The sequence below is a fragment of the Sciurus carolinensis genome, chromosome 3 (genome assembly GCF_902686445.1).
Source record: "Sciurus carolinensis chromosome 3, mSciCar1.2, whole genome shotgun sequence".
In the NCBI taxonomy this organism is placed as follows: Eukaryota; Metazoa; Chordata; class Mammalia; order Rodentia; family Sciuridae; genus Sciurus; species Sciurus carolinensis.
Genome location: NC_062215.1, coordinates 34,826,260 through 34,849,186, shown reverse-complemented (window position 1 = coordinate 34,849,186; position 22,927 = coordinate 34,826,260). Strand labels below are relative to the sequence as shown.

The 22,927-nt window shown below is 33.1% G+C and overlaps 1 protein-coding gene across 1 annotated transcript in view; it reads right to left on the bottom strand.

The window, feature by feature from the left end:
* Brip1 (BRCA1 interacting helicase 1) overlaps nucleotides 1–22,927 on the bottom strand; it is a 179,818-nt gene that overhangs the window by 9,656 nt on the left and 147,235 nt on the right. Inside the window, 3 exon segments of the mRNA XM_053743362.1 lie at nucleotides 4,169–4,205; nucleotides 4,207–4,252; nucleotides 15,533–15,645. Coding sequence (XP_053599337.1) covers nucleotides 4,169–4,205; nucleotides 4,207–4,252; nucleotides 15,533–15,645 — 196 coding nt within the window.

The window sequence follows — 22,927 nt, the reverse complement described above, 5'->3', positions numbered from 1 at the left end:
TAAATAAAAATACAAAAAAAGGCCTGGGAAGTGGCTCAGTGATTGAGTGCCCCTGAGTTCAATCCCTGGTACCAATTAAAAGAAAAAATATAAAAAAGAATACTAGGCAGTTCTGTCGGTCGTGATACTTCCTTTCTCAACTTGTACTTCAGTAATTTGAGTTTTCTCTCTTTTCTCTTTGTGGCTAGGGATTTATCAATTTTATTTGTTTTTCAAAGAACAAACTTTTTGTTCAGTTAATTTTTTGAATTGTTTCTTTTGTTTCAATTTCATTGATTTCAGCTCTGATTTTAATTATTTCCTGTCTTCTACTGTTTTGGTGTTGGTTTATTCTTCTTTTCCTAGGGCTTTAAGATGTAATGTTAGGTCATTAATTTTTGTCTTTTTATTCTTTTAATGAATGAACACAATGCAATGAACTAAGATTTCATCTCACTCCAGTCAGAATGGCAATTATCAAAAGTATAAGCAACAATAAATGTTGGCGAGGATGTGTGGAAAAAGGTACACTCATACATTGCTGGTGGGAATGCAAATTGGTGCAGCCACTCTGGAAAGCAGTGTGGAGATTCCTCAGAAAACTTGGAATGGAACCACCATTTGACCCAGTTACCCCCCTCCTTAGTTTATACTCAAAGGACTTAAAATCAGCATACTACAGCGATGCAGTCACATTAATGTTTAGAGCAGCTCAACTCACAATAGCTAAACTATGGAACTAACTTAGGTGCCCTTCAACAGATGAATGGATAAAGAAAAATGTGGTATATATACACAATGGAATATACTCAGCTGTAAAGTAGAATGAAATTATGGCATTTGCTTGTAAATGGATGGAGCTGGAAAATATCATGCTAAGAGAAATAAGCCAATCCCAAAGAACCAAAGGCTAAATGTTTTCTCTGATACGTGAATGCTAATTCACAATAAGAGGTGGGGATGCTAGCAAAGAACAGAGTTACTTTAGATTAGGTGAAGGGAGGGGAGGAGATATGGGGGCAAGAAGGATAATAGAATGAATCAGACATTATTACCCTATGTGCATATATGACTATACAACTGGTGGGATTCTACCTTATGTATAATCAGAAGAATGAGAAATTATACTCCATTTATGTATGATGTACCAAAGTGCATTTTATGGTCAAGTATAACTAATTAGAACAAATTTAAAAAAAGAATACTAGGCAAAACTGTCCATCTAAATGAAGAAGAGATAAAGACTTTCTCAGATAAATAAAAGCTGAGTGGGGCTAGGCATGGTGACGCATGCCTGTAATCCCAGAGTCTTGGGAGGCTGAGGTAGAAGGATTACAAGTTCAAAGCCAGTCCCAGTAAAAACGAGGTGCTAAGCAACTCAGTGAGACCCAGTCTCTAAATAGAATACAAAAAAAGGGCTGAGGATGTGACTCAGTGGTTAAGTGTCCCTGGTTCAATTGCTGGTACCAAAAAAAAAAAAAAGCTGAGAGAGTTCATAACTACTACACCTGCCTCAAGAAATGCTAAAGGAAATTTGCTAAACAACCACAAAAAAGCATATGAAAGTGTAGTTTGTTGATAATGTTGTCTATAAGAATGATACATAAATCTCTTACTAGGGTTCAAACCCAGGGCTGCATGCAAGATGGGCAAGTGCCTACAATTGATCTATACTACCAGTCCCATAAATCATTTTAAATTTTGGTAGAGAATTTAAAAGACAAAAGTATAAAAACTAATTATAAAAAATATGTTAATCATTACACATATAAAAAGGGGGTAATTTGTGACTTAATTATGAAGTGTGGTGAGGGAAAATAAAAGTGTAAACATTTTGTATGCAATTAAAGTTATCAGCTAAAAATAGGTTGTTAAAACTGTAAAATGTTTCATCTAAGACTCATGGTAACCACAAAGAAAATACTTATAGAAGGCACATAAAAGAAAATGAGAAAGAACTCAAAAGCATGTCACTTCAAAAGAATCAATGAAATACAAAGGAAGACAGACAGGTAAAGAGGAACAAAAAAGTTATAAATCAGAAAAAGCAATGCACAAATAGCAATAGTAAATTCTTCTCTATCAATAATCATCTCAAATGTAAATGGATTACCTCCCCGTCTTTCTCTGCTTAGGTTGCTATAACAAAATAGTATAGAGTGGGTGATCTAAAAATAAAAAATCTATCCTTTTCTGGAGTTCTGGAGGCTGGGAAGTCCGAGATTAAGATGCCAGAAGAACTGGTGTCTGATAACCACTTACTTTGTGGTTCACAGACCTCGGCCACCTTGCTTAATCTCACACAGAGGAAATAACTCTCTCATGTGTCTCTCAGAAGGACAACAATCCCATTCAGGAAGGTATTGCCTTCATGAACCAATGACCTCTCAAAGACCCCATGTCCTAATGCCATCACCTTGTGTTTTAGGTTTTCAATACCAAATATTGGGTGGACCATACCAAAACACTATCTAATCAAAGACATGGAGGGGCTGAATGGATCCAATATATGCTATATATGAGAGTCATTTAAGATTTAAAGAAAAAGACAAGCTGAAAGTGAAAGGATGGAAAAGATCTGGGGTGGTTATACTTCTACCAGACAAAATAGACTTTAAATCAGAAACTGTCACAAGAAGGGCTGCAGATGTCGCTAAGTGGAAGAATGCGAGGCCCTGGGTTCAATCTCCAGTATTGCAGGAAAACAAATCTGTCACAAGAGATCACAAAAGACATTATATAATGATAAATATTTTAATTCACCGGGAAGATATGGCAATTATAAACATATATACACTTCTAGCACCCAAATATCTAAAGAAACTACTGACAACTGAAAGAAGAAATGACAATAATGGAAGATTTCAATACCCCAAACAGAAAGTCATTAGGTCAATAAGGAAATGAACCACCCAGTCTGTACTGGTTTAAAAACACCATATACCAAATGGATATAACTGACATATGTATATAATTTCACCCAAGAGCAGCAGAATACAAATTTTTCTCAAGCATACATGGAAAATTTCCCAAGAAAGATCACACGTTTGGTTACAAAATAAGTCTTAACAAAGTTTAGAAGACTGAAATTATACCAAGTATCTCTTAAAACCACAATAGAATGAAATTAGAATTAAATAGCTGAAGAAAAACTGGATAATTCAAAGTGTGTGAAATTAAAACAATAATACTCTCTTGAACAACCAATGAATAGGCTAAGGAAGAAAAAAAGAGATATAAGAAAATATCTTGGGCTAAAGATGAAGCTCAATGGTAGAATGCTTGCCTAGCATGAGTACAATCTCTAGTACCATCAAACATGCACACACACACACACACACACACACACACACAAAACAACAATGAAAACAGTACACTAAAATAAGGGAGGTACCAAAAGCAGTACTGACAGGGAAGTTATAGTAATAAACATTTGCATTAAAAAGAAGATCTCAAATGATCAATGCTATACTTCAAGGAACTAGCAAAAGAATAAATTAAACCCAAAGCTAGCAGAAAGAAGGCAATAATAAAGATCAGAGCAGAAATAAATGGAGAACACAAAACAATTGAATAAATCAACACTGTTAAACTCCTAGAAGAAAATATAGGGAAAGAACTTCATAATACTGGTCTTGGTAAATACCTATTTCATTCTTGGTGTTTATTCAAAAGAATAAAAATATGTCAAAGAGATATCTGTGCTTCTATGGTCACTGCAGTATTGTTCCTAACATTCAATCTGTAGAAACAACCTAAAAGACTACTAAAGGATGAATAAAGAAAATATATGTACATACAATGAAATATTATTCAGTCATAAACGAAGGAAATCTGGTCAGATACTTTGACCAGGATGAATCTTGACATTATGCTAAAAGAAATGAGTCAGTCACAGAAGAACAAATATCCCAGGGTTCAATTTATATGAGATATCTAAAATAACCAAACTCAAAGAAGCTGAAAGTTCAATGGTGGTTGCCAGGGTATGAGGTAGTGGGAAATGGGGTACTGCTTTCAGTTAGTATAAGTTTCAGGTATATGAGATCTAGAGATCTGCTATTAAGTATTGTACTTATTCTTAACAATATGCACTGTACAGGCAGATCTCATGTTAAATGTTTTTTACTACAATGAAAAAACAAAGATTGTCAGTAGTTTTTACTCTGAACCCAGTTTAGAATCTTACCAGCTATATAGCGGTTTGGGTTATTCCTGAAACGGTCCATCCACTAGAATAAGAGCTCCCCAATCATTTCTGTGTCGAATACACCTACAAAAAATAGGAAGAAAATAAAATACATATAACATGAAAGATTAAATCCAGGGTTCTAGAGGATTGTCAGAAAATTAAGAAAATCAATGGTGTGTCAATTATACACACTTGTAATCAAATTGTTATTATGAGAACAGTTATAGAAGCTACCCAATATAATAAACCAAAGTAGGTATACAAAAAAAAAAAAAATTCTCTGGGCTGGGGATGTAGCTTAGTTTGTAGAGTGTTTACTTAGGATACATAAGCTCTGGGTTTGATGCCCAGCATTGCAAACAATAAAACTCTACATCAACTACTGAAACTTATATTCAAAATGTTATATGCATTTTTATTTGAAATCTGCAAAACTTTTTCCAATACCTTCCTTCTTAGTCACATGGCCTATTTTTTAACCTTATATATTGTTAACAACTGTAGGTTATATGTAGTTGTTCTTTTTAGAGTTGGATGAGTTGCTTTTTTAAAAATCATGAATAAGTTTAATTTTGTCAAAAATTGTTTTACATTGCATTTGATGTAACCATGTGATTTTTCTTCTTTCAGCTCTTATATGTTGAATTACAGTGGTCAATTCAAATACTGAACCAGTCTTGACTTCCCTTTATATTTTATTTTTTTTGGTACCAGGGATTGAACTCAGGGGGTGATTAACCACTCAGCCACATCCTCAGCCCTTTTTATTTTTTATTTTGAGACAGGGTTTCACTAGGTTGCATATAGCCTCACTAAGTTACTGGGTCTGGTTCAACGCTGTGATCCTCCTGCCTCATTGCTGGGAGTACAGGCGTGTGCCACTGCGCCTGACTTTTTGAGGAACTGACAGTTTTCCAAAGCAGCTGCACAATTTTACATTACCAGCAACTACATATGAAGGTCCCCAAATCTCCATGTCCTCAAAAGATATTATTATACATCTTTAAAAAAATTATATCTACCCTAGGAGGTGTAAAATGGTATTTCATTATGATTTGAGTTGCATTTCCCTACTGACCAAAAGTATTAGGCATCATTTATGTGCTTATTGGTATTTGTCTATCTCTTTTTGGAAAAAAGTTTTAGAATTATTGGTCCATTTTTAATGGCATATTTAGTCTCTTTAGTGTTAAATAATAAGCATTCTTAAAACATTTTGAATATTAGATCCTGATATATGAGATTTGCAAATATTTTCTCTATATAAGTTGTCTTTTCTACTTCTTAATATTGTCCTTTGAACAAAAATTTAAACTTTGACAGAATCTAATTTACTCATTTTTTCTTTGGTTGGTTGTACTTCTGAAATCAAATCTAAGAAACTATTTTCGTTCCAAGATTAAGAAAATGTATATCTGTTGTCTTCCTTGTTTTGGTCATGTAGGTTCCTCATATTCTCATAATCACTTTAGCATCAGCATTTCAATTTCTGTCAGAAAGCCAGCTGGGATTTTGACTGGTATTGCATTAAATCTGTAGGTCAATATGGGTGGGGGTGGATATCTTAACAATAGGTCTTCCAGATCAAGAACATGGGATTCTTTTTACTTAGTATAACAAATTTTTGCATTTTTTTTTTTTACAGGTCTCATTTCCTTAAATTTATTCCTAATTATTTCAGATACTATTTTAATCAAAATTTCCTGACTTCATCTTGAATTCTTAGTTGCAAGTGAATAAAATTCCCATTGATTTTTATTTTAAACATTCTGAACTTTATTAATGCTTTTTTAATGGATTTCTTAGGATTTTCTAAGTAGAATATCATGTCATTTGGAAATAAGGATAGTTTTACTTTTTCCTTTCCATCTGCATATCTTTTATTGTTTTGCCTCACTGGCATGGTTAGAACCTCCCATTCAATAGTGATCAAGTGGTAAGAGTAGACATTCTTGTCATGATCTTGAACTTAGGGGAAACTTTCAGGCTTTTATTGTTAAGTATGATGTTAGCTACAGGAGGAAGTGACTTTATATTCCTACTTTGTTGAGTGTTTTTTTATCATGAAGATGTGGTTGCACATTGTATTATGCTTTCTTTGCATCTTGAGAAGATCAAGTGTTTTGATCTTGTGTTTCTACTAATATGGCATATTACTTAATCAATTTAGCATGTTGAACCAACCTTGCATGCCTGGAATAATCTCACTTGGTCATGATGTATATCTCCTTTTTTTAATATATATATTTTGTTGTGTGGTGGACCTTTATTTATTATATGTGGTGCTGAGAATTGAACCCAGTGCCTCACACATGCTAGGCAGCACTCTACCAGCCTGCCGTAATAATCCTTTTACAAATCAGTTTCTAAGTTCTGTTAAGTATTTCTATGATAGAGTCATAATCATACTGCTATGTAATTTTCTTGTGAAATCTTGGTTGTTTTGGTATTAGGTAATATTGGCCTCATAGAGTCAGGTGATGTTTCCTCTTCTATTTTTTTAGAAGAAGTTGTAAAAGATATGTGCTAATTCTTCTTTAAATTTCTAGTAGAATTCACCAATGAAGTCATTCAGATCTTGGATTTTCTTTATAAGAAATATTTGATTACTAATTTTATCTTATAGATCTATTCAGATATTCTATTTAATCTTTTAAAATAGTTTTACATGTGACAGACCTGTATTTTATTCATTTATTTATATGTAGTGCTCAGAATTGAACCCAGTGTCTCACACATGCTAGACAAGTGCTATACCACTGAGCCCAAATCCCAGCCCCCAGATATTCTATTCATACTTGATTCAGCTTAGTATTTTGTGTCTTTCTCTGAATTTGTCTATTTAATCTAAGCTATCTAACTTGTCACACAATGTTTAAGGCATTCTTTTATAACTGCTTATATTTATGTGAGGTAATAATACCCTCTCTCTCATTTCTAATTTTAACAATCTGACTTCTCTCTGTTTTTTTCCTAGTTATGTTAGATAAAGTCTGTTACTTTTGTTAACTTTTCAATGAATTAATTTCCCTTGCTTCGGTATTTTCTGCTATTTCTTGAATTCTCTATTTCATTATTTCCTTTCTAATCACTAGCATTTCCTTGATCTCCTTGATTTAGATTTAGTTTGCTCTTCCTTTCCTAATTCCTTAACATAGAAAGTTAGATTACTAATTTCTTCTTATTCTTTTTCTCTCCCTGTCAAGTGCTAGGGATTGAACCCAGGGCCTTGTATATGTAAGGCAAATACTCTACCTCTACAGCTGTAGCTCCAGTCAAAATCTTTTTTTAAATACAGGTGTTTGCAGCTATAGCACTCTGTATGTGCACTGCTTTCATTGTGTCCCCCAAGCTGTTTTCATTTTCATTTATCATAAAGTATTTTCCAAATTCCCTGTGATTTCTTCTTTGACTCACTATTTAATTGAATTCCATATATTTGTGAGTTTTCCATTTTTCCTGCTGTTACTGATTTCTAACTTCATTCCATTGTGATCAGAAAAAATACTTTTATGATTCTGACCTTTTAAAATTTATGGAGACTAATTTATGGCCTAACATACCATCTATCCTGAATAATGTACTATGCTTACTTCAGAAGAATGTGTATTCTGCTTTTGTGGGGTAGAGTGTGCTAAAAATGTTTCTTAGATTTAAATTCTTGCTTTAAGTCTTGTTAAAGACTTCTATTTTCTGTTGATTTTCCTTCTGGTTGCACTATTGATTATGGAAAATAAAGTCCATTCTGCCAAACTTTGCCTTTTGCAGTGTTTAATCCTTTATACTTACTGTGATTACTGAGGTAGAATTTATATACCTATTTTATAAAAATAAAAAAAATTTAACTCAAGATTAACAGCAGGCTAAATTATCCTGGGAAAGGCCTGATTAAAGTTGACCACTGGCTGGTATTTCATAACTTAGATTTCAGAAGGGATCCTATAAGTGACTGACATGAGTGTCTCACTGTAACTAACAGTTTGTACAAACACTATGTTGATGCTCAATAATCTATTTTGCTTCTGAGAGTAGACTATGGAGAAAGCACTAAGCAGAAGCTCCCAGTACAAATCCTGAATGCTGAATTTCTAACTAGTTCCTCTATATTTCACACATATAACACAACTCATTACTGTGGGAATTGTGTCCTGTGTGACTCCACTGGGAGAGGACTTATAAACTTGGTTTCCCCTGGGTTTTGCCTGATGCACTTTTTTCTTTTGGCTGATTATGCTTGATATCCTTTTACTATAATAAATTCAAGCCATGTGTACATCTATTGCTGAAGCTATCACTGTTCTAAGTGAATCTAGGGAGACTGAATCACCACAGATTTAAAAAAGCAAAACATTTGTATTGTCTTTTGTATTTATTTATTTACCTTTGTGTTATTTATTTCTGTATGTAGATTGAGTTATTACTTAAAATCCTTTTTTTTTTTTTTTTGCCTGAATACACCTTTTAGTATTACTTGTAGGATAAATTTGCTTGAGATTAATTTTGTTTATTTGGGATTGCCTTAATTTTTCCTTCATATTTAGATCTCCAGTCTAATGTTCTACCAGTTAAACTATTTTGGCTAATCTCTTTCCTTCATTTTTCTTTAAAACATTTTTAGTTGCAGATGGACATAAAGTTTTGTTATTTATTATTTTTATGTGGTGTTGAGGATAGAACCCAGTGTCTCACATGTGCTAAGCAGGCACTCCTACCACTGACCACAACCAGCCCTCTTTCCTTCATTTTTGTCTTATTAAAATATAAAATTCTTTGTTCACAGCTTTTTTTTCTCAGCATTTTAAACACGTTCATCAACTATTTCTTGATTTCCATGACTTACTTTAAAAAAAAAGTCAGCTGTTAATCTTATCACAGATGCCCTGTCCATGATGAGTTTTCTTTTTTAAAAAAAATTTTTTTAGTTGTAGATGGACACAATACCTTTATTTAATTTATTTCTTATGTGGTGCTAAGGATCAAACCCAGTGGCTCATATATACTAGGCAAGCACTCTACCACTGAGCTACAAGTGGTAGAGCCCCTTATTTTTCTCTTGCTGTATTTTAGATTATCTGGTTTTTGATTTTTTGATTTTTAGTATCTAAGTATGGACTTCCTTGAGTTCATCTACTTGGGAGTTTGATGACCTTCTTGGATATTCAAATGAATGTTTTTAACCAAAAGTTTTCAGCTATAATTTCTACAAATATTCTTTCTGTTCCTTTTTCTCTCTTTCCTCATTTTGGGACTACAACTATGTGTGTACTAATATGCTTGATGGGGTTCCACATGTCTTTGGGATTGTTATTCTTTATTCTTTTTCTTTCTTTTCTTGAAAATGGATAATCTCAGTTGATGTTATCTTTAAGTAGCCAATTTCTGACTGTAGAAATTTGCTAATGAATTTTTCAATTATTGTCCTTTTAAATTCTAGAATTTCTAAAACAAATTGAGATTGTTTTTATATCTTTATCGATAGTCTCTATCTGGTGAAGTGATACATCATTCACATAGTTTCTTTTTTTTTTTTTTTTGCTGTACTGGGGATCGAACCCAGGGCCTCGTGCTTGCAAGGCCACGTAGTTTCTTACAATTCTTTATTCATAGTTCTGAACACATGTTAACTGGCTTGTCTACTAAGTAAAACGCCTGGGTTTCCGTGGGGGGAAGTCTACTAATTACTTTTTCCCCCAGTTTGTGGAAATAACTTATTCTTTCTTTGCCCATGTCAATATTTTTTGTAAACAACAGTACATTTATATAATATAATGTGGCAACTCTATAAATCAGATTCCTCTCTCCCACAGTTTTTTGTTGCTGTTTGTTGTTATTTTTTCTGAGGTAGTATTGGAAAGACTATATTGTTATATGCAGCTGTTGAAGACTACTTAGTTTACTAAGCAGCTAAAGAGCACACAGAGATTTCTTTACACGTATGGAGCCAATATGTCTCCCATTCTTTACTAAGAAGCTCTGCATATGTTCAGATATGCAACTCTGCCTTAATATGTACTTCATGTTTCAACAGATCAATGAGAGCTTAGGGTATTCTCAGGTCTACTGAGCATGTACAGATTCCTAGTCAAGTGCATAGTCCTACACATATGTGTAGCCTAGTGAAGTCCCAGGAATATATAACTTTTAATATTTTTTAATTTTTTTTTGGTGCTGGGGATTGAACCCAGGGCCTTGTGCATGGAAGGCAAGCACTCTACCACCATGTGGGATATAGTTCAGAACTTTTAATCTTCTATGTGAGAACTTTTAATCTTCTATTAACATTTCGTCAGCTTTTCTCCTTAAAAATTTTAGTTAACCTCTTATTTGACCAAATGTTACTCAGTGCCTCATGCAGCTGGAAGTTAAACAACTGCTTGGGTGGCTCAGAGTTAAGTCAAATAAAGATAATCTTGGACGTGGGGTCTTCCAGGAGTCCACCAAATAAGTCAAATAACACTTTTAAGAATTCTCTGTGAATGCACTCTAGCCCAATTATATCCCACTCAACAGCTGTCACATTGCTGGATTTTACCAAGACTGTAGGCTGTTGGTTTTTAAGGATATCTGGACAGAGGGGTATGGAAATGAGGCAAGTCAAAATGCCATAGAGCTCAACGTTCTGGAAGGAGATTTCGGTCATTTATCATGAATAATGCTTCCTGGAATGCTGTAATCTTTGGTTAATATCCAGAATTTTGAAAAAGTTGATTTTTAACTATTTTTATCTATTTCTCACTGCTTTTAGAATTTTCAGTTTTCTGCTCTACCACTTTTGAAGTTTACACCCAATTTGCTAATACTTTCCCAAAGATATCTTCACCTAAGTTCAGAAGAGATATAGGTCTGTAGTTTTTTTTTTTTCCTATTCCCTTCACATTCCTCCACCTCGTCAGTACTAGAGATTGAATATGGGGTAATTTACCACTGAGCTATATCTCCAGTCCTTTTATTATTTGAGACAGGGTCTCTCTAAGTTGCCGATGCTGGTTTTGAACTTGCAATCCTTATGCACCAGTCTCTTGAGTTGCTGAGATTACAGGCTGTGAATCACTGCACCTGACCCCCTTTTTTTGTACAATCCTCATCTGGTTTTAGTAGTTGGTTAGTGGTGTCCTCAAAAAATGAATTAGAAAGGGTTCCATCTTCTATTTCCTAAAATAAATCATGTAGAATTGGTGTTATTTCTTCTTTAACTATTTGGTAATATTTGATAGTGAACCCATCTAGGTGGAGAATTTTTTCAAAAGGCTTTTCACTATGAATTCAATAAATTACTATTCAAGTTACCTATTTCACCTTGGGTAAGTTTTGGATTTGTGAATCTTGAGGAATTAGTCCATTTGACCTACGTTGTCAAATGTACATATTGAATGGTCCACACTATTCCCACAGCCTTTTCATTGCCTGTGGGGTTTGTTGTACCTCTTTTATTCCTGATATTTGTAATTGTGGTTTCTCTCTCTTAAGTTAATTTTGTTAGAAGCTTATTAATTTTATTGTTCTTTTCAAAGAGGCTGATTTTAGATTCATTGGTTTATAGTTATTTTTATAATTTCTTTTTTTCCATTTGTTTACATTTATTATTGCTCTTCTTTTTCTAGCATGTTAAGGTAGAAACACAGAATGAGTCCAACTCTTTCTTCTTTTCTAAAATAGTCATTTAATGGTATAAATTTCCCTCTGAGCACTGCATTAGCTGCAAACTAAAAGTCTGATATGCTGGATTTTCATTTTGATCAGTCTGAAATATTTTCTAATTTTCCTTGAGAGTTCCTATTTACTACAGATTATTTAGAAGCATGCTGTTAATTTCCAAGGGTGTGGACATTTATCTGTTAGTGAGTTCTAGTTTAACTGTTTACTAAAAAAATAACCAATTGTTATTATGGTTAGACAACATACTTAGTAAGATTTTTTGGGTCATGTGCATTTGAAATCAGTGTTTATCTTCCTATTGTTGGGTGGAGTGCTCTATTATGTTAATTTGTCCAGTTGATTATAATATTCAAGTCTTCTATATCATTATTACTTCATCTAGTAGTTCTGTTACTAAGAGGAATTTTGAAATCTCCAACTATGATTGTGGATTTATTTCTCTCTTTAGATCAGTCAGTTTTAGTTTCATGTATTTTGAAACTCTGTTTTTAGATACACACTTAGGATTGTTATATCTTATTGGTGACTTTTTTCCCCTGTCATTTATTGATTCCCAAACTTTGCCACAGCTATAAAAGTTTTTCTCAATAAGTTCAAACCCTCCATGCTCTGGAGCCAATTTATGCTAATAATCAGGCCTGCTGCACAGCTATCGTCTCAGAGCTTCCCTTCCTAATTATTTTGAGAATTCTTTTTGCCTTTTTTTGGAATTGGAACCTGTTCCCTGCATCCTTGATATTGTTTTCCTGGATATTATTATTATTATTATTAATTATTATCATCATTATCATCATTATGGTGGTGGTGTTGGGAATTGAACCCAGAGCCGTCAGATTAATTCTTAGAAAAACTTAGAACTTGAGGTACTCTAAAGTGTCAATGAGAGTGAAGTTAAAACTAGGATTATCAGTTGCAGGTAAGTATCTGAAACAAGTAGACAGCTTCCTCTCCCATCCAGATTAACTTATCAAATAAATATTTTGGTAGTAGAGCATAGTGTTGAAAAATTAATGGAAAGTCAGCATACCACTCTATCTTGGATCTTTTTTTTTCTTCTTCTTCTCCCCCTTTCCTGCAGTGCTAGGGTAGGAAAAGGAACTTCTGAAGAGCAAAGAGTCAAACTTTAATGAAGGGCAGAGAATGCCACCAAGGAATGCTGCCTGTAGTATATTATACTCTAAATTTGACTACACTCACTCATCAAACTGATAGTCAGAAAGCAGAACTGTACTCTTACCAGGAGTTGGGGGAGAGGGAAATGAGGAATTATTGCAAGCATTCTACCACTAAGCTACATCCCCAGCCCTTGATTGCTGTTCCAAGTATCCCACTGAGGTATTATGTTAATAAAACAGTTAAGAGAAAAAAGGCTCTACCTTTTCTTTTTCCATTGTTTTCATGCTGCCTTCCTCAAATAAATTATGCCCACTTGAGAAAAGAGTTTACTTTTAGTAAAGAAAACTAGTGAAAAAACTCAGTGCAGTTGTAACCTGGTCACAAAACCATCTGGTATGCTTTTGAAGACTATTTTTTATTTCATAGAGTCATGTTATTCCAAATACTTTAATAGTCCTAAGTGGGCTTAAAAAAGATAATATTAAAGTAATCAATTAATTTCTGCTTATTTTAGATCTATGTTTATCACTTATAAAAAGAGCACCTCAGAGTAGAAGTACCTTTTCCATCAATTAACATACATTATGAGTCTTATCAAATGATGTAAAATATGTACTTGATCTTTACTTTTTCATTTAAAAAATTTTTTTTGTGTGTGGTATTGGCAATTGAACCCAGAGGTTCACACATGCTAAGGCTCAAACATTCTAGCCAAGAGCCCTCCCACTGAGCCACATCATCAGATCCTTTTTTTTTTTTTTTTTTTTTTAATTTTGAATTCAAGAGATATCTATTGAAGTTACCTGTTTCACCTTGGGTAAATATTGGAATTCTGTGACTCTTGAGGAATTAGTTCATTTAATTTGTCAAATGTATACATATATTGGTCCACAATATTCCTATAGCCTTTTCATGTCAGTGGGGTTTGTAGTACCATTACCTCTTTTATTCCTGATATTAGTAATTGTGGCTTCTCTCTCTTAAGCCAATTTTCTTAGCAGCTTATTAATTTTATTGTTCTTTTCAAAGAGGCTGTTTTAGATTCATTGGTTTATTTTTATTATTTCCTTTTTTTCCATTTGAATTGCAAATGTCCTGTGTTATGTTTACATAATTTTATTCTCAATCTGATTTTTCACAATTTACTGGTTGATACTGAAGATTGAATCCAGGGGTGCTTTACCACCAAGCCACCTCACCAGCCCTTTTTATTTTTTATTTAGAGACATGTTCTCACTAAGTTGCTGAGGATCTCACTAAGTTGTGGAGGTTGGCCTTGAATTTATGATCCTCCTACCTCAGCTTCATATAACACTGGGAACACAGGCATATGCCCAGTTTTAACCTGTTTCTTTTATTTAAATCTTACTGATTCTTTAGAAACAAAATATTACATGAATAAGCTAATTATATTTTATAAATAGAGAATATAAAATTTTAAATTAGTTTGTACAAAATCTGAATATAGTGTTTAAAATTTGGAAGTAGTACTGTAATAAGAAATTATGATATAAAATGATGACTTAAAAGCTTGTTTTCAGAAAGCACCCATCTTGAAGGACCAAATCCCTAGAAAAAGGGGTAGTACGATTAAATGTTAGCTGGGCAAAGTGGCAACTGAAGAGGCTGAGGCAGGAGGATTACAAGCCTGAGGTTAGCCTAGCAAGAAAATAAGAGTCCCTGTCTCAAAATAAATAAAAATGGTCAGGGATATAACTCAGTGGTACAGTGCCTCTGGATTCAATCCCCAGTACAAAGAGTGGTGTGATTAAATTTTAGTTGGTGTTCTTTACTACTAGGACCATAGCTTTACGGCCAATTCCACTTTTAAAAAGTAAATATTTTATCTTTTCTTTTTAAAAATTATTCAATATTCTTCAGTTTCAAGGTTATCCATCAATATTATAACTATGCAAAGAAGACACTGACAGTGTAGTCTGCAATCATATTGTTATCTAAACCTTAGAAGTGACATCAGAATGAAAATACTTTTTTTTTCTATCAGTTGCCTTCTTTATATAGAAAAAGAATAAAAAATGATGCAACTGCAAGATCTCACTAGGTTCTATAATAGATTGTGTTTATATTTGATAAAAGTTACTTAGCAAATACAAGTATTCTATACATCTTTAGTGACAAAGTACACTTTGAAAACAGACTAACTCCTCACATAGCTGGCATATCAATTTTGTTCCTTGACATATCTTGGGTGAGAAACAATTTTCACCTATAAAATCATTATCTGGATCATTATTTTGATGTTCATGTGACAAAAAATTTTTAATTTGTTGGTGAGCTTCCTTTAATAAACATTAACTCAGCATCTCTGTATGCCACTCATTATTTAGCCATCATAAACTTTCTTGAAACTTAAGCAAATTTTGAGGGTTTTGGGGGATCTAATTTATTCTATTTACTCTTTTCAACTTTCACTTGTGACATCTAACACTAAAAATATATCTTCTTAGGGTTCTAGTTAAATAAAATTTACCACATTTATTAAGAGTAAAGTAGCAATACTACTTCTACACATAGCTGTGATCATAGATAATATTACAGTAATATAATAAAAAATTTCACTCGACTTACCTACCTAGGGCCTGGTTTAAGGCCCTATATGCTTGAATTTCATACCACTGATGGCCAGGTAAAAGACCTCTTGATTTTGAATGGTGGTCATTATATTGTCGCTTTAGTTCAACCTAATGATTTAAAATATCTACTAAACAATGAAAGCTTATTTTAAAAATAATATTAACTTCTAGCATTTTCACTTTTTTTAGGGTAAAGAGATATTTTGTTTTTCAGTACATTTTTTTCATTCATTTAAAACAGTTTTATTCAGCCTTACATCCCTTAAATCCCTCATGCATATAATTGTGATATCAGTTTTGAGATAATATACATACAATAAAATTCACACACTTGTCGTACGAGAGTAGATGAGTTTTGACAAACATAACTGTAACTACCATGCCATCATAATATAACTTTTTATTGCTGCTAAAAGTTTGTTATTATCTCTTTTCAGTTGATTTTCTTCCTCTACTGCTCACCCTGGTAACAAGTGATCTTTTCTAGAATTTCACATAAATGTTATACTGTATATAATAATTTGCATCCTTTTTTTACTTAGCATATCTTTTTTGGAATTAATCCATGTTAAACTGTATATAACTAGTTCATTCTTTTATATTTATCTGGTCTGATTATTTTCTTTCTTTTTTTTTTTTGGAATGTGGATTGAACCCAGAGCACTTTATCACTGAGCTATATCCCTGCCCTTTTTATTTTATATTTTGAGACAGGGTCTTGCTAAATTGCTGAAGCTGGGCTCAAATCTGTGATCCTCCTGTCCCAGCCTCCCAAATTGCTGGGATTACAGGTGTGCACCATCACACTTGATTAATCTTTGCTTTTTAATTGGGATGTTTAGACCATTTGATATTGTAAACATTGCATCAATAGTTACTGGATTTTATTGTATTATTTTAATAGTGTTGTATTTTCTACTGGAGTGTAGCTACATTATTTGGAACCAGTAGATTTACTATGGTTAGTAAGAACACAAATTATTTGTAGTCCTTTGTAAATTCAAGAAATTGTTCTGCCTCCTCCTCTTGGCCTCTTATGTATGTGCCCATCACTAGTCAAACAAGAGTCAAGGGGACCTCTTTTCAGGCATCTGGAACTTACTTTCTATATAGCTCCATCCTCTCTGGTACTCTGCAAATTCTTGTGGTCACAGCCTCCTTGAACTCTATCTCCTCCTCTCAGTGAAACTGCTGAGCTCAGTTTGAGTTTATTCTCCCTGCATTATGTAATGTAACCTGGTAACTATCTCCAGGAAATAATCTGGAACAACTGGAGGTATCATCTTCTATATTTTCTTCCTCTCAGAAATATCTGTTCTATTGTGCATATATCTAAAACACTGTTTCATCATAACATTCAGTTTTCTAGTCTCTGTTACTCCCTTGGTACTGAATTTTAAAAAACTATTGTGTTACAGAAAAATCTGCCTATACACAAAGAGAATTGCTTAATGTACCTCCACTATGCAATTCTGTCAATATTTTGTTCATCCCATTTAAAATGTATTCTTGAACATGTGTGTGTCTATATGTACAGAATAAGGAGCACTGGGCATTTTAAAGCATAGGGTGATTTATAACTTGATAGCATTCAAATCTTTCTCAGTTACAGCTTAGAAGATATTCTTAGTTAGAAAAGTAATTATTAAATGCTGAAATATTTCCTTCTAAAAGAGGGGTTTAAGCTCAATCCATATAGCACTATTGGGCAGAAAGATAGACTTCTGCAGTTTGTGAATGTCTGTGTGCATATTTCTGAGTTCAGAGATCTTTATGATATACACAGAAAGGTCCTAAGACACCAAAATACCAAGAACCACTACTTTATAACATTCTCAACAATAAACTCATTCTGCAAATTGAATTGCTAGGTAAGTTGTACTGAACTGAATAAAACAACTCCAGAGTTAATTTTTTAAAAAACTGTATAATATAAAAGTGATTTTTCAGCTAGATGTCAAAACATACCCTATTTTAAACACTGTAATACTGACATAGAACCTGATAAAGAAAATACTGGAAAACAGAAGAGTCTGGAAATAGACCATTCCTTATTTTGTACATATTACAGATAGAATTTTAATTCAGTGAGAAAAAGATAAACTATTAAACATTAGGGACAACCTTTGAAAAAGTTATCATTTAAAAAGAGTAAAGTTGGATCTCTCTCTTTTGTCATTTATAATAATAAATTCAGGATATACTGAAAAACTATAAAAGTTCTCAAGAAAGTACAGAAAATGATTTTATAATCCTGAAGTAAGAAAGACCATTCCAAATAAGACTGTAAAAAAGAAAAAAGCCACCAGAAACTAAAAATTTCTAAGGTAAACTAAATCCAAAAATAAACCAACCAGGAATAATACTATGTTACTTTTAATATAAGAATGGCAAATATTTTAAAGGATAACTTCATTTCCATACCAGTTAAGATGACATAACTAGGACTAAATTTCCTACCTTACATAACCACAAAAATGGACAAAGTATATGAGGCAACTTTTTAGCAGCAAAGGACAATGGGTAGACAGCACCTCATAAGAGAAGAAACACTCAAGAGGGAAGCATTTCAATCTTCCTGTGGGTATAATTTCCAAATTTCAGTGCAATCAGCTGCATTATAGAACACAGTGGTTTTGCTGAGTTTATTCAATAAGCGTATCCAAGTTTTGAGCATTTGACGTTCCTGGTACTGGTAAGGCAAAGCAAAAAAAAAGAGTAGTGTGGAGAACAGTCCCATAGTCTACATGCAGTTCTTCAGAAGTTCCTGATTGAAGGTCTGGTAGCATGTCTATATGACAAGACTTAACAGAAAGCACCTAATTAAAGTTGAGAGTAGAAAAGAGATAAAAACAGTCAAGGAATGTCTAAAGATGTTGGAATTCTGGCCCAGTCAGACTAAAAATACGTTATCACCTGTTAACCCCCAGTCATCTGAGACATAAAAGGCTAAGTGTCATGTTAGGAATAAGGATCACGATTTAGAGTGAAGCCTATTCTAAACCAACCTCAATAAAGAATAAACCAAACCCTGACAAGATCCATAGGAAAACAATGTGTAAAGATCGGACTTTTGAGTTTTTCCCAAATCTCCACTGATAAATATTTCATTAAGTCATGCCCACACAAGTTCAAGATGCTTAGACACTAATTGAACTTCCTACAAAGAACAAAATTAATATTCTTCAGAAGCAGATAACAGAATTCAGAATCTCTGTAATGTACCATCCACAAGGTCTAGCATGTAAAAAAAATTAGTAAGAAAAGTAACCCAAAATAGAGAAGAAATATAAGAGAGCAGTTAACAGAAACCAATCAAGAGGGGGATAATAGCAAAGACTTTAAAGTATCTGTTACAAAAACATATAAAAACATTGTTTAATCAATGAACTTTAGGGAATCTCAGCAGAGTGAAAATTATTTTTAAAAGGTTCAAGTGAGAATCTTTCAACGGAAAAATACAGTAGCTAAAATAAAAATTCACCCAACCAATTTAATAACAATTTTGAAGAAGGAAGAAGAATTAGGATTGAGAGATCAATAGAAACAATAAAACACATCTATAAGAGCAAAGAAACTTCACATACATGAAGGCACATTTCTGGTATAAAAGAATCAATATATAAATGCATTCAGTGATGACCTAAACAAATATAAAATTCAAAGCTGAATTTTATATTTATAAAAAGCATTAGTGCATTTGACATAATACATAGTGTCTCAAAGTCTCTACTCTTAAATCTTTAAAACTTTATCATCACAAGAGTGAACTATTTTATGCATTTTAAAAGTGTTTATATGGCATAAACAATTCAGACTAACCTATTCATACACACACACACACACACACACACACACAAATAAATAAACTTTCCCTGTAAAACATTTCTCCTTTAAAAAGTAAAATGCAAGTTCTGAATGAAAGAGAATAATGTATACTTGCTCCTACATACTATATACTGCTGAGTTCTATATCAGTGGATTTAACCAATCAAAGAATGAAAATATTCAGAAAAAAACTGTGTGTTGAATGAACATGTACAGATTTTTTTCCTTGTTGTAATTCCCCAAACAATACAGTATAACAGCTATTTATGTAGCATTCATACTGTATTAGGTATTATAAATAATATAGAGATGAACTGAAGTATATGAGAGGATATATGTAGATGATATGCAAATATTACACCATTTCATACAAGGGACTTGAGTATCTGTATATTTCGGTAGTCACAGTGGGTTCTGGAACCAATCCCCCGCAGATATTGAAAGATGAATGTATTATGATTTTAGTCTTTTCACACTGAGTGAAAGTTTTAAGCATCTCTCAAGAATGCTGCAAGGGGTGGAGAGGAGGTGGGGGGAAGGAAAGAACACAGGATGAGACAAACATCATTACCCTATGTATATGTATGATTATGCAAACGGTGTGACTCTACTTCCTGTGCAACCAGAGAAACGAAAGTTGTACCCCATTTGTGTACAATGAATCAAAATTTTAAAAAAAGAACACTGTAGAGACATTAAAAGCAACATTCAAAGTACAAAAATTGACATAATGTGAAGAAAAAAATTGGAACTGAAAGAAAATTTGAATTCAGTTCAATATTTATAGTTTGGCTTGGTACAAGATTATCTATGCTAGGTTTCAAGAATACGAATGGGTTAAAAAAATAGTTTCTGCCTAGCAACAGCTTACAATAAGCAGAAAAGAATATGAACACAAATGACTATCAAATGTGTTAAATGTTAATTTTTATTACAGTGTACAGAAGTAGGAGAGTTGAGAAATGAAGACATGCTATGAATTTGGTGCAAGAGTAATGAGAGCCTGACTCGAAAAGGAGAAGAGGTCTGGGTTGTTATACATTGTGGAGCTACAGGACTTACATGACCAAGTAGATGTGGAACTTATTAAAGAGAAAAAAGTCAAAAATTTTTTCAATTTTCCAGCTACTGAGAGGTGTCCAATGAAAAGACAAGAAGACATATATTTGAGGAAGAAGATAAATTTAGCTTAAAGAAAAAATTTCTAAACTATGAGCTAAAATTGACAATGAAAGTAAAAACAGGGGAGCTGCAGTTGTAGCTCAGCAAGAGTGCTTGCCTAGCATGCATGAGGCACCGGTTTCAATCCTCAGCACCACGTAAAAATAAAGAAGTAAAATAAAGGTATAAAAAAAAACATTAGAAAAAAGATTTAAAAAAATTAAAATAGTCAAAATGGGAAAAGCTGGGAGTCAAAGATCTTAGTAATGATAAGAACATTTATTGAGCTTTTATACAGTTTCATGCATAGTGCAATATTAACAGGTGTTACTTCGTTTAATCCTCACAACAGTCTTACAAAATAGATGCTACTACTTCACTTTAAAGAAAATTAAGGTTAAAAACATTAAGGGAGGGCTGGGGTTGTAGGTCAGTGGTAAAGCACTTGCCTAGCACATGTAAGGCACTGGGTTAGATCCTCAGTACCACATTAAATAAATAAATAAATAAATAAAGGTATTGTGTCCATCTACAACTTAAAAGAAAAAAAAACTGAATGAGTGAAGAAATTTAAATTAAGTAAATTAAGTAAAAATGCTTGGTGCACACCAGTTAATCCCAACCACTGACAGGAGACTGAGACAGGAGGTCGCATGTTTGAGATCAGCCTCAGAACTTAGTGAGGCTGTAAGCAACTTAGCAAGATCTTGTCTCAAAATTTAAAAATAAATAAATAAATTAAAAAGACTGGGGATGTAGCTCAGTGATTAAGGGCCTCTGGATCCAATTCCTTGGACTAAATTAAAAACTAAAGTAAGTAAGTAAAAAAATGGTTCTAGAATTTAAGGACAGTAATTTATTCACCTATAAAAAACTGCTAGTATTGAAAGTTCACAGATATTTACTATGATTCTTAGCAACTAGCTAATCTAATATGAAAAGGCAGGAGCGGCTTGGACTCCCTTCAGCTAGTCAACTTTAAAAGATATCTTCTTCTATGTAGTATTCTTAGGCAAGTATATAGTAGTATATTCTTGTAGTACTAGCCTAATTAAAGGTACGAAAGTAGAGTTATATTCTTGGAAACATTTTGGACTTTCAAAATTAATTACTAGAGTTTACACTCTAAGAAGTTGTAAAACTATGCAAGAAAGAGCAGTCTTTCCAGTATAGGTTGAACATTCATAATCTGAAAATCTGAAATTGAAAATGTTCCAAAATCTGAAATTGCCTGGCATAGATATCACTGTGATGTGTCACTTTTTAGCAATCCAAAAGACTTTTAAAATACTGCCAATGTTTTACCTCGGGGAATTAATTTAGGAGAAAAACAAAAAAACCAACAAACAACAACAACAAAAAAACTTGAAATGAACCATATATAAAGGTTAACTTTATTTTTTAAATAAAATCTTCTTTCAATTAATAAATAATTCATTAATAAATTATCTTTGGGTAATCATACTTATTTAGAATAAAAGATAAAACTAATGGCTTAGAAAAGATAGGAAGGCAATACACTTCATTTTAATAACATCAGAATCTATTTCACATTGTACATTTAGTGATTATCAGGCATGAAAATCAATGCTCAATTTAAAATGACATACAGCATATGTGAAAAAGCCAGTTTCTCCTGCCAGCAAATAGCCTAAATGTTAAGTAAACCAAAGGCTGGAAGGGATTAGTTGAAATGTCAAAAGACAACCTTTTACTTTTACCTGCTCATCCTTATAAACACATTCTTATCCCTCAGGCATGCTTTCCAAACAAATAGTTTCAATATGAAGCAGCATAAGGCCCAAGGCAAGCTCTGCCATCTTGTAACTGTCAAAGAGATTAGTCTTTGATCTATTTGGGAGGTCACTGCCCACATTCACATTAGCTATATAGTCTAACAATATTATACCTGTTGACCAATGCTTCTTTAATGCCTAATGAGACAGACATTTCATATTATGGAAGTTAACTGTGAATGTTTTTTCTAAGTTTTGACAAAAAGTAAACACCATAAATTGAGCTCAAGTGTGGTTTGGAAAGATGATCTTTTAGACCATTTAACATTACTTCTCAAATACATTTTACAGGCCTTTCCCAAAATAGAAAGCTATACTTAATTGTACTCTCTGGAAGGAGTTTAAATCACTTGCTCCCCAACCCTAATAAATTAGTATACGTGTAAATTTGGAGGGATGTGAAAGCAGAAGGGAGGAGAAGGCAAGTTATTTTATCGAAGGTTGCAAATTGAAGGGCCACAGTTGTGTTTTGTGTGGACCTTACTACAGCTTCAAAGAATGAGCATTATTTGCCAACATCTAAAAATTTGTCTGTTTTACCAGTGTCTTCAATGAGCTCACTCATTTAAATGATCTATTTAACTCATGTAGCCACTTGAGTTTGC